General features: G+C 59.8%; 1 protein-coding gene across 1 annotated transcript; it reads left to right on the top strand.

The window, feature by feature from the left end:
• Positions 1–1,806: 1,806 nt before the first annotated feature.
• LOC102389021 (thyrotropin-releasing hormone receptor-like) lies at positions 1,807–7,082 on the top strand. The gene is made up of 6 exons (XM_045163448.1): positions 1,807–2,232; positions 3,133–3,474; positions 3,525–3,570; positions 5,774–6,145; positions 6,319–6,340; positions 6,994–7,082. Exons 1-6 carry the CDS (start codon positions 1,865–1,867, stop codon positions 7,080–7,082), a joined length of 1,239 nt encoding a protein of 412 aa, XP_045019383.1. The 5' UTR covers positions 1,807–1,864.
• Positions 7,083–12,374: the final 5,292 nt, after the last annotated feature.

The raw sequence follows: 12,374 nt of genomic DNA, 5'->3' as shown, positions 1-12,374 counted from the left end.
ACAGGGGGCGGGAGAAGTTGGCAGGGCCACGTGCATGTCTGTGAGCACCCAGCACATCTGCACAGCGCTGCAGCCTGCACAACAGAAGCCTGTGCCGCTGGACCACAGTACCGCCTCTCCCCTCCCTCTGTTCCCCTGGAGGAGGAGGAGGGGGAAGGCCCCGAGGATCCTTACCTGGTAAGTTCTCAGCGCTGCAAGTTTCTCCTGGGGGCTGACCTGGGCTTGGGGAAAGTGGTCCTGGCTGCCCGCCTGGGGGAATGTTCTTTGGAAGAAAGGCTTGTGTGCAGGGGAGGAAGAGACGGAGGTGGGGAGGTGGGTGACCCTGGGATGCCGAGGTGGCAGAGATGAGTGAGCCCCCATCTCTGGGGGCAGGCGGCCTTGCCCATGGGGGAAGAGGGGTTTCTGGGAGAGCTCTGGGTTCTCCTTGACCCCCCCCCTCCCCCTGACCCAGGGCTGCTGGCCTCTGTCAGCTGGAGGGAAATTCAGCCTTTGGGATCGTGCTGGCCGCTAGGCTCCAGGGGCAAGATAGTCTCCTCCAGGTAAAGTGAAGGGAGGCTTGTGTTTAGGAGGGCGAGGGGCTTGGGCAGTGTGGCTCCATGTGTGGGGAGTGGCTGCAGGCGCCTGGGGGCACAGGCACGTGGCGATTTGTGTCTCTGAGCACCTGGGTGAATGAGCATGGACAGTGTGCGTCTGTAGTTGTAACACAGATGCCCGGGTTGTGGGCAAGCTGTGATGTGCATTTATGTACCCATGTGTGCATTTGGTCCCTGTGTTGTTGGTATGTGTGTGTGTGAAGTTGAGTGTGTGTCTGTGTACATGTGTGTGTGTTGGGCTCTGTCGGTGTGTGTTGGATGTGCTGTACAGGGCGATTTTGTTTCATGTGTGTTGTGTGTGTCTTGTGTGTGTGCCTGGGTTTCTGTGTGCTGCTGTGCAAGGAGGGCTCCATTCTGGTCCTGGGTCGCTCAGCCACCAGGGGCCCAGACGGGACTCTGAGGGAGCTGGCGGGGGCCCTTCTGGCAGTGACACCCGCAGGATTAAAGGGTGGAGGAGTGGGTGGTGTGTGGTGTGCGTGTGTAGGTGTGCGTGTGTAGGTGTGCTGTAGGGCTGTGTGGGCCCTGGGACCTCACCTGTTGGCCTGAGTCCCAGCCATGACTTCACTGCTCCATCACCCTGTGATGGGTGGAGTGGGGGGTGGCTGACTGGCATTTCCAGAGCTGGGGGAGCAGAGTCCATGTGTGGCCCCCGACGCCCTGGTGGGCCTGTCTCTTTCGTTCCGCACAGCGCCCTGGGATTGAGCTACTGTTAATGTCTCCAGGTGTGGAGACTGAGGCCCAGGGGAATTAAAGCCTTAACATTAACATTAGGAACAGACGTGGGACAGAGCCAGGCTCCAGGCCCAGAACTCTCTGTGTCTCCTGGTTTTGTGGGGATCTCACTGCATCCCTGAGAAGCAGTTTCACAGACGACCTGGCCGGGGCTTAGAGATGCCATGTGGCTTCCTGGTGGAAGGACTGTGGGCCGCCGAGCACCCAGGAGGCACTGAGTTGGGGTGCGACATGTGTCCTTCTGGGTTTAGTCTCCTCGCTGTCTCATGTCTTAAGCACGACTGTCTGTATTTATGCACCAGGAGACTGAGGCTGGCAGAGCCGGTGACTCGCTGACTACATTTACGGCAGAGACTGGAAGGAGCGTCCCTGTTGTGTCCTCTTGGCCAAGCAGTCACATCATGCGTGCTGGGTCCCTGTGTGTCCCCGGGGCCGGGCTCTCAGGAGAGGCAGGTGTTTGTCCAGTGGCACGAGGCCCCAGCCAATAGCGTGGACACCTCCCGGAATCCCCCTGCTCCCCCAGCTCCTGAGAAGCCACCATGGAGAATGGGAGTGGGCCAGGCAGCCCCAGCACCATGTCCCTGGCTCCCAGTGAGGCTGTCCTGGGCCCTGTGTACAAGGTGGTCTCCGTCTTCCTGGTGCTCCCCGTGTGCGTGGTGGGCATCGTGGGCAATGCCATGGTGGTCCTGGTGGTGCTGACCACCCAGGACATGCACATGCCCACCAGCTGCTACCTGGTCAGCCTGGCCCTGGCAGACCTCACTGTGCTGGTGGCTGCAGGGCTGCCCAATGTCTCCGGGAGCTTGGCTGGGAAGTGGGTGTACGGCGGCTGCCTGGGCATCACCTATTTGCAGTATCTGGGCATCAATGCCTCCTCCTGCTCCATCCTGGTGTTCACGGTGGAGAGGTATATGCACCCCCAGTACCCGCCCCCGCCAACAGGTCAGGACTTCCTGGCTGTGATCCTTGGTAAACTGAGGCTGCTCTCCTTTAATGAAGGGGGTGCTGGGTGAGACCCTGGAGGAGCCCAGTGGAGGGGGGGCAGGTGCCTGGAAGTGGGTTTCTCATCTCACCTCGTCTGCTGACTTGCTGTGGGATGCCAAGGCAGCCTGGCACTCCTCGGGCACAGTGTTCCCCTTGGGAATGTGGGCGCTGGACCGGACAGTCTCCTGGGCCCGTTCCAGCTCTGCAGTTAACACCTGAGAGGCAATTCAGTGTCTCAGGAGGTAAATGCTGAAGCCCGCTGACTGGGTTCAGTATCAGCTCTGCTTCTTCCCAGTTGTGTGGCCTTTGGCATATTGGTCCAGAGACTCAGTGTCTCATCCAGGACCACACAGACTGGGGACAGAACCCAGGCCTCTGACTTACATACACTGGCCCAGTCCTGCCTCTTGCCCGCTGTGCCATCTGGGGTCACAGTGTCCTTGACCACTTAGCCCGAGACCTTTGGTGGTGAGCAGTAGGAAGCCTGCCGGAACTTGCACAGAGGTCAGGGTCTTTGCAGGGGCACCTCTGCCTCGTGGGCCTGGCCGGACCTTAAGGGGCTGTGTGTTCTGACTCGGGCCCACTCTCCCCTCTTTAGACTGGTGCCTTGTTCTGCCAGCCCCCGAGGCTGCCTCAACGTGGCCATTCCGCTCCCCAGATCTCCACAACCTCCCAGGTCCATAGTGAAAGGGCCAGTTAAACCATCACATCATATTCGGTTCCTTATCGGGGAATCTGATTGGCTGAGTGCGTCAGGTGTCCCTACTGCAGCCCAATAGCCCAGGAGGGCAGGTGGGTCACGGGACCACCCTGTGGCCTGGAGGTACATCGCCATCTGCCACCCAATGCAGGCACAGACCATGTGCACCACGGCACGGGCCAAGCGAGTCGTGGTGGGCATCTGGGGGACCACGTTTGTGTACTGCCTGCTCTGGTTCTTCCTGGTGGACCTGGATGCTGGTGGGTGCTGGGGCCTGCAGTGCGGCTACCCGGTGGCCTGCAGCCTGTACCTGCCCATCTACCTGCTGGACTTCACTGTCTTCTTCCTCACATCCCTACTGGCAGCCACAGTGTTCTATGGACTTATTGCAAGGATCTTGTTCCGGAGCGCCCTGGAGCACCTGCCACAGCTTGGGGACCAGCACGGGGACAGTGAGGCCCAGCCGGAGGCAAGAGCCCTGGGGAGACAGCCCTGTGAGCCAGGCGGGGTGCGGGGGCCAGCTGCCACGAGGCCAGAGGCTTCCCTTCATCCAGGAAGCAGGTACGAGGTCTCCCCAGGCTGGGGGGTGGGTGGGGGCGGTTTGCACAGAGATAGGGAGTTTCAGCAAAGGGGTGAATGGACGGGGCTGGGGTGCTGGCTCCACCCCTGTTCACCCACTCACTCAGGAGGTGTCTCTGGGCACAGATTGTGTGCCCAGCAAGATTCTAGGTGCTGGAAGCTGGGGAGAACAGAACAAGATAAACATCCTGCCTTTGGGGCTCATGGTAAGACAAGTAAACACTTGTTCTGCAGAATACTGCCCAGAAGAGAGGGAGTTTAGGGGAAAGTTCAAAAAGGCCTTGCTGAGGTGACAACTGAATTAAGATCTGAGATTGGCAGCAGGGCAGACCAAGCAGATACCCAGGAAGTGGTTCAGGTGGGGAGAAACAGAGGGAGGCCCTGGTGCACGAATGGTCAGGAAGGATGGGGGGAGTGGGGTGTACACTCCGGGGGTCCTGGAAGCACTCAGCCCTGACTGGGGCAACTCTGGGGGTCCTGAGAGGAGGGACCACATCTCAGGGTTCAGGGGATCCGTACATGTTTGCAGCCCAAGACAGGCGTGTACAGGCTCCCATGTGTAACCACGACGGGCACGTGGAGAGGCTGAGGCGGGGGTGGGCTGAGCAGAGAGGGTTCCTGTGGATGAGCAGCTGAGACGTGAGATGGGGAGAAACAAAGGGGGAGACATAGAGACCAGGGGAGAGGGAGGCAGAGAGACAGACACAGAGAGGGAGACGGGGAGAGAGAGAGAGGGAGGGACTGGGAAAGAGACAGAGACAGAGACAGAGAGGGAGACACAGAGAGAGACAGACGAAAACAAACAGTGAGAGGGAGAGACAGAGAGAGACTGAGAGACAGAGATACACACACACAGAGACAGAGGGAGAGAGACATGAGGAGACAGAGGGAGAGACAGAGAGAAACGGAGAACCAGAGGCACTGAGTGGTCGAGGCCTGCCTGCACTCAGGCTGTAGCATGGCCCCAGCACAAAGCTACAAACACACAGGCGGCACACTTCCTGGGGCAAAAGAGTGATGACTTCATTGGGGTCCCTCACCCCCACCTCCCCACAGACCAATTCCTAAAGGACACTGCAATTCTCCTGATGCCACAAGTGGAGACAGAGGCTCAGAGAGGTGCAGGGGGCTGGCTGAGGTCACCCAGCTTAGGCTTGCTGGCCTCAGCACTCACACTCCCACCCTCTGCCCCCCGCACTCTGGAGGTAGCAGCATGCAGAGGCCAAGATAGAGCAGGCAAGGGGACCCCCTAGACCTCCCCTCAGCTCTGGGGTCCTCAGGAAGTTCTCTGCACGGATCAGTGATGGCTGTCCCTCTGTGTGGCCAGGACATCTGCCGGTTCCCCTCCCACTGACCCTCCTCCCTCCCAGAGATGCCGTGCCCCTGGGCTGGCGGTGGGAAGTTGGAGCCCAGCATGTCCCTTTCCTCAGCCCGCCTGGCGTCTCACTCCTGAGCTGGAAGAACAGAATGGGGTGCAGACCGGGGACGTGACTGTGGCTGGCGGGCCAGCAGGACAGTGGCGTGCACAGACGGGCTGCAGGAGAAGCTGGCTCATGGTGCACATGCTGTGTGATCGCTCACTCGGAGCCTCTGCTTCCTCTTACTGGTTTTTTTTTTTTTTTGCCTCAAGGCTTGTGGGGTCTTAGCTCCCCAACCAGGGATTGAACCTGAGCCACAGCAGTGAAAGCCCCTGAGTTTTAACCACTGAACTGCTGGGGAATTCCCTTCCTCTTCCTCCAGGTGGAGGTGATACAGCACCACTGGGAGGCCGGCTGCAGGGAATGTAACCCGAGTGCCAGCAGCCACGGCGCCCACTTGGGCTTCCCTGAGGCACCACTCCAGGCATCCAGTCTTTATTTGCTGGGGGTCTGAGAGGTCTAGGGGGCGGGGTGCACCAGGGGGCACAGGGCAGTGAGCATTTACCACCCGAGGCGGGGCTATTCCATCAGTGTGTCGACCACTACAGCTTTGAATGCCGGCCCTGGGTTCCTGCACAGGAAATGTTTAGTGTAGAGCCCAGTGGGTATGCTGTAGTAATTTCAGTGATATTGCAATTACGTTCTCATCACACGCTCAGCAAACACATCCTGAGGCAGGAGCCCCAGCCTCAGCTCAGCCGCTGGCCCTGCTGGCCCCACGGTGTGAAGGGCGACAGTGGTTGCCCACCCGGCCCTCCTGCTCGCAGGTCACCAAGATGCTGGTGGTGGTCGTGCTGCTCTTTGCCGTCCTGTGGATGCCCTGCCGCACGCTGGTGCTGCTCAACTCCTTTGTGGCCCAGCCCTTCCTGGACCCTTGGGTGCTCCTCTTCTGTCACACCTGCATGTATGCCAACAGCGCCATCAACCCCATCATTTACAGCCTCATGTCCCAGAAGTTCCGGGCGGCCTTCTGGCAGCTATGCCAGTGTGGGCCACAGAGGTGCACGGCTGGCCTCAGCACCGCCAGCTACAGCATGGTCCGAGAGACCCCCCAGAAGGCGCAGACCAGTGGGAGTGAGGTCGTCGGCCCTCAGGCAGCTGAGCCCCCACTCCCGCAGCAGGTGCCTGGATTCAGCACGGTCTGAGGGCTGCCCTCCCCCTGCCCAGCCCCTCCCGCCTCCTTTGGTTTGCTCCCCTGCTGGATCCTGTCTGCTGATGGCTGGCAGGGCCAGGAGATGGGCAGACACCCCTTTGCCAATGGCTCCCTGAGCCTCCCGCCTCCTCCCCTGTGAGCTCTGTCCCTGGGCCACAGTGCGAGAGTGGGGCTGTCTTCGGTCAGGAACAGAGCAGAGTGCTGTTTCTTCTGGCCTGCTGCTGCTGCTGCTAAGTCGCTTCAGTTGTGTCCGACTCTGTGTGACCCCATAGACGGCAGCCCATCAAGCTCCCCCATCCCTGAGATTCTCCAGGCAAGAATACTGGAGTGGGTTGCCATTTCCTTCTCCAATGCATGAAAGTGAAAAGTGAAAGTGAAGTCGCTCAGTCGTGTCTGACTCCCAGCGACCCCATGGACTGCAGCCCACCAGGCTCCTCCGTCCATGGGATTTTCCAGGCAGGAGTACTGGAGTGGGGTGCCATTGCCTTCTCCGTCACTGAGCCATAAACAGGAAGCCTTCCTGTGCCCTCTTGCTCTGAGGCGTCCAAGCTCTGCCCTTGAGGAGCCCGCTTTGTTGACTACTGCCCTCTACATCCAGGGATGGAGGGGAGTTCACAGCGTGGGACAGCTTAGGCCCCAGGCTTCCTCCTCTCAGGCTCCATCACTTTTCTGGGTGGAACACTGCAGCCAAAGGCATTGACAATTCAGGTGGCAGGGGCCAGAAAGAGCCTTCCATCGGGGAGCTGGATGGGTTTCTGGACCAGCTGGTGGGACCGTCGCCTGGCCTGACTCTCAGAATCTCAGGCCTGTTTCCTCCCCACCACTTCCCTGCAGTTGCTCCATGTGGTAACTGGTTTCAAGGAATGCAGATCAACGATAGTCACCTCTGCTTTGACACCAAGAACCAGTGGAGCCTGGACTGAGGGCCACGTGTAGATGGCCAGGACCAAGGACCCTCGCACCAGCCCTCAGGTCAAGGACCCTGGGGGTGGCCTTCCCTGTACCACGTGATCTGGCCTTGTACCTGCCCTGTACTACGTGATTTGGCCAGGACCTGGCCTGTTTACCTGGCGGAAGGTGGCAGCTAAGCTGGATGAACTGATGCCCAGCCTTCCATTAGTGCACATAGCTGTCCACCCTGCTGATCCACCAATAAGGAGAGAGAGCTGGTGTGAGTGGGTGTGGCCATGGTCACATGACAACCCTGGTCTGGATTACTGCAGCCCCAAGTGAGCCACTGCTGGGCTGTGGTGCCATCCATGCCTGCTATCCCCCCACACCCCCTGGTGGTCCTTACTGATGGTTGAAGGCTCCGAGCCCTGGGCCAGCCCACCATCTGCAGCCCTTTTACCCCAGCAATGGCCCTGTCAAGGGGACCTCCAATTGTGTTGGTTTTAATGTATGAGGAAACTGAGGCTGGGGAGACTTTCAGGGGGTCACCTGTCCCCCATGGGTGAGTCACTGAGCTCCTGCCAACAAAGCTCAATAGAACAAAGGCACAGCATCTTGAACCCAGCCCCATTCCCTCTGAGATTATTTACCTCTTGGCCATCGTGATGCTCATTAAAGCAGATTTTCCATGGATACTTGTTTGGGAGGAGGTCTGTGTGTCCAGAGGTGGCCTGGGTGTGACCTCCAGGATGGAAGGAGATAGGAGTGAGGGAGTACATTGGGCAGGGTGAAAGGGCATCCTGAAAGCTGGGGCCATGGTGGGACTCTGTCCCCAGAGAGAGCCGAGGGACAGATGGCGGCTGATGAGAAGATGGGGCCTCGCTGGAGGAAGGGTGCCCTCTCGCTGACCTTGTGGCTGAGCTCTGAGACAGAGGCTGCCTGGGTGTGAGCATCTCCCATGGCTGCAGAGGGCCTGCTGGGTCAAGGTCTTGGTGCTGGTCCTGACCTTTCTCCATACCCCTCCTGTCACCCTGCACACCTGGGCTGGGAGGCCCCGCCACATCTAAGACAGGGCTCAGTGAGGGTACCTGTCACCAGAGTTCTGGCCTTACCACTGTACCAGTCTCGCTGTCTGAACTGCTCCCTTTCTGTCTTTTTGTGGTGTAGGAACATTTCATTGACAGGGAGGTTAACTGTTTATTGTCTGCTACCCAGGACATACATGAAAGTCAGGAAATAAGTTAATTTAGGCACCTCACTTCCCTGCAGATGGGGAAAAGGAACTTGTGAAAGTCAGAGAGGACCCCAGGCTGCTGCCCCAACTCCCGGAGTGAGCTGTGCTCCTGGCTTAATTTGACATGCGGCTCTCTGGAGCTCTGTCGGGAGGTCCACGGGTCCCCAAACCTGGCATGCATCAGCCCCTCCCTCTGAAGCCCCTCACTGGCTCCAATTTTTATTTCCCAGTTTTCAGAATAACAGTTCCACCCCCAGAGAGTGTCAAAAAATACCAGAGCTGGGCTGGGGCCAGAGGTCTGCACACATGGAGTAGAGGGATCAGCTTCTCGGTGGGAGCAGTGCCCTGTCTGGGGAACAAAAGCGGAAAGCTCTGACAACCCACTCCATGCTAAGGGATGTGCCGGGGTGGGGCACCTGGGCAGACGATAGTCCCAGCCCTCAGCTGTGATAGCGCCTGTGACAAGCAGCATCCCTAGTTAAGGGGCCAGGACCAGCACTGTGCTCTGGATGGATTTCGCACCCGAGGAGCTAAAAGCAAAGACACTTTGGTGTGTGGACACGGCACCAGTGGCTGTCTCCCAGCTAGGCCAGGAGGCCGCAGGGACACGTGTGAAGCTGGGCCTGCTGTGGCTCAGAACTCGAGCTGTCCCGGACGACGCAGAGGTGCTGTTGCCCCGTGGGAACAGATGCAGCAGTCGGAGGTTAGAGCATGTGCTTCTCTGGAACAGGCCCAGAAAACGGGCCTTGGAAAAGGGACTGTGCCAGGGTCCCAGGCCAGGTGTGCCACACAGAGCCCTCGGCGATTGGGACACAAGGTCTGTGCCATTCGGAGCTGTCTCGAGACTCTGCTCTCTGCTGAGCCCATGGGGCCCTCGGGATAAATGCCCAGGGGCTGCCGAGGGCACAGTGCCTGGGGCTGGCTCAGCTCCCTCTCCAGACCTGTGTGGACACCCATTCCCTCCCTCCAGCAGGGGCTGCTGTGGGCTCAGGGCAGTGCTGTGCTCCCCAGCTAGGCTGGGCCCAGGGGCCAGGGGTTCCCCTGGGAAATGCTGGAACAGCCAGGGTGTCTGGGTGAGGTCCCCTCTGAGCCTGTGCTCCCAGAAAACAGGGGCAGTTAAGAAGCTTCACAGGGGACTTTGCTAGAATCCAGTGATTAGACTCTGAGCTTCTAGTGTCGGGGGTGCGGATTTGATTCCTGTTGGGGAAGATCCCATATGTCGTGTGACATGGCCAAAAAACCCCCCAAAACAAGAAGCCAGACGAATCTCTTGTTTTTTGAAACATTGGGAGACAGTTTGCTGCAAAGACTTCCCCGAATGATGTAGATGAAGTTGGTCCACCCTTCCTCAGGAGCCCCATGAGACCCCTAGATACTTCCCGGGTTACTTGTCACCAGGCCAGACTTTGCTCCTCCAGCTTCTGGTTCTTTGTCTCACGTTCAATAAGCTGAAATGAGACTGCGTGTTCCCCTGAAACTAGCAACAGAGAAAAACATTCTCCATTCAGCTGACTGAGAGTGCTCTTACGGCCAAACAGCTGGAGACCACCTGCCTGTCACCTGCAGAACACCACCCTGTCACCTGCAGACCATTCATTTGACAGGAGACCACCCACCTGTCAGCTGCAGAACATGACCCTGTCACCTGGAGACCACCCACCTGTCACCTGCAGAACATGACCCTGTCACCTGGAGACCACCTGCCTGCCACCTGCAGAACTCCACCCTGTCACCTGGAGACCATCTGCCTGTCACCTGCAGAACCCCACCCTGTCACCTGGAGAACACCACCCTGTCACCTGGAGACCACCTTGTCACCTGCAGACCATTCATTTGATAGGAAACCACCTGCCTGTCACCTGCAGAACACCACCCTGTCACCTGGAGACTACCTGCCTGTCACCTGCAGAACACCACCTTGTCACCTGCAGACCATTCATTTGACAGGAGACCACCCACCTGTCACCTGCAGGACACCACCCTGTCACCTGGAGACCACCTGCCTGTCACCTGCAGAACACCACCCTGTCACCTGGAGACCACCTGCCTGCCACCTGGAGAACACCACCCTGTCACCTGGAGACCACCCTGTCACCTGCAGACCATACATTTGACAGAAGACCACCGGCCTGTCACCTGGAGACCTCTCATCTGACTGAAGACCAGCACCCTGTCACCTGTAGATCTGTCCCCCCGCCCCCCACACCCCCCCCCCCGGGTCTGCTCTCTGCATAGGACCCGCGGCAGAGCCACCTGCCAGGACCTCTGGCCCCTGGCCCCGGGAGCCTTGCCCTGGGTTGGGGTTAGGCCGCCAGCGGAGGCTGGGCAGGTCCTGTGTGTGTCTCTCTGAGCCCCCAGCCCCGCAGCGGCGAGTGCGTGGAGTTCGTGCGGCTCCACGTTCGCGCCCCCCGCCCCCCCCCCACCCCCCGCACCGCCCCCCGCACCCCCCCCAACCCCCGCCAGCTATCCCGGCAGGCCCCGCGCTCCCTGCGTCCGCCCGCGGGTCTCGGGCGCCTCTCGGCCTGCGCGGTGGCCGTCGGTGACCACAGGGCTGCTCGGAGCCAGCGGCTCTTAGGGGATGACCCAGGAACGCCTGAAGTCGCCGTCGTGCAGGTAAGACGTATTTGCAGTTTCTTGAGCTTTGCGCGTGGACACGAAGGGCTTTTTGCAGTTTTTGAAGCCAAACGGGTCATTCTAGGGGAGCAACCCCCGTGTAGCTGAGGAGACACTGTTCTCGGCTTCTGAGCAGGCAGCTCACCCTTTGGGGTGTCGCGTCATTGCAACCAGCCAGTCGGTGGCCCCCCAGCCCTCCCCCACGCCCCCCACCGAACCGGCAGGCCTGTGCCGAAACACGTGCCTTTGTGCTCCTTTAATTGCAGGCGGGGCGGGGCAGGGATAACGGGACACCCCTCCCCTGCTGGGTTCCAGAATGTTCTCAAGCCATGGGTGCAAAGTGTCAGCGCCTGCCTCCCACCTCTCACCCCATCACAGATGCACAGCACTTTGTCCCCCTCCGACTCCAGGCAGCTTCAGACCTGCTGCCCAAGACGTCTGGAGCTGCCACTGGTCCTTCCGTGTGTCTTTGGGAGGCTCCTGTCCTCCTGAGCCTGCACCTCCCTCCTCCTCCTCCCTGTGAGGTCAGGGCCTCTCAGGTTCTCCCACCCCTACCTGACTGAGGAGCTGGGCCCCTGGCCTGGACCATAGGTGCCTGCCAGCTCTGCGCGAAGGGAGGAGAGATGGTGGCGGAGAATGGGTTCTAGGAGGAGTGGCCCCTCTGGGCCAGGCCGCTCTGCTTGGCCTGGGCTTCCAGGTGCTCTGTTCAGCTGGCCCAGAGAGGATGCTGATGCCAGGATCCTGGCCCAGACGGGATGTGGTGGCCGAGGAGGAGTTGTCTGAAGGTGTGGCAGTTGCCACCTGGTGCTGGGGGTGGCTGGGAGTGATGCCACCGAGGTAGTCCTCAGAGCGGGGGCGGGTGCTGAGGCCTTGCATAACCTTTAACCCCTCCTGTGGCTGAGCAGGGGTGGAGTGTGCCAGTTGGGATCCTTGGAGCCTGGATTGAGCGCTGCTCCTAGCAGAGGAGGGCCTGGGGTCAGCAGGCAAGGGGAGAAGTATCTGTGGTCCACATGAGCCTCCCAGACTCCCTGAGGTGGCTCCCCAACTTAGAACTTGGGGGAATTGAGCCAGGGTCCTCTGGTGAGAACAGCCTGGAGCCTGGGATACCAAGGCCCACCTCCTCATTTTCTACTTGGAATGATCCTCACGCTGTCCCTGAGGGTGAAGGGGGTGAACTGTGCTTTGTCAGCCCTGAAGGGTGCCAGTTGTGGGGGCTCCACAGACCACTGTGGAAGGGTGCCAATTGTGGGGTTGTCATTGGGCTTTGGGGGTATGGGGGGTGTTACCTGGGACTTGGCCATCTGAGAGCCCCAGTGGAGGGGCTCCGAGTCGGGGAAGTGGGGAGGGGGGCCTTAATAGTGGCTGAGGGGGCAGAGAACAGAGAGCTGGGCTGTGTGGAGGGGGGACCAGGGTCGAGAACAGATTTCTGTCCTGCTACAGACAGAAGTGCCTGGAGGGGCCTTGCATCAACGTCACT

The sequence above is a fragment of the Bubalus bubalis genome, chromosome 18, assembly GCF_019923935.1.
Source record: "Bubalus bubalis isolate 160015118507 breed Murrah chromosome 18, NDDB_SH_1, whole genome shotgun sequence".
Taxonomy (NCBI): domain Eukaryota; kingdom Metazoa; phylum Chordata; class Mammalia; order Artiodactyla; family Bovidae; genus Bubalus; species Bubalus bubalis.
Note: the sequence above shows the minus strand (reverse complement) of the source record. Positions and strands in the feature narration are given on the sequence as shown.

What these genes read in the sequence shown, in the direction of transcription:
- LOC102389021 (XM_045163448.1), top strand. Translation starts at nt 1,865, where the DNA reads ATGGAGAATGGGAGTGGGCCAGGCAGCCCCAGCACCATGTCCCTGGCT. An exon ending in GGGGACAGTGAGGCCCAGCC is followed by an intron (nt 3,475 to 3,524) that starts GGAGGCAAGAGC and finishes GCGGGGTGCGGG; the next exon opens with GGCCAGCTGCCACGAGGCCA. An exon ending in TCCCTTCATCCAGGAAGCAG is followed by an intron (nt 3,571 to 5,773) that starts GTACGAGGTCTC and finishes TCCTGCTCGCAG; the next exon opens with GTCACCAAGATGCTGGTGGT.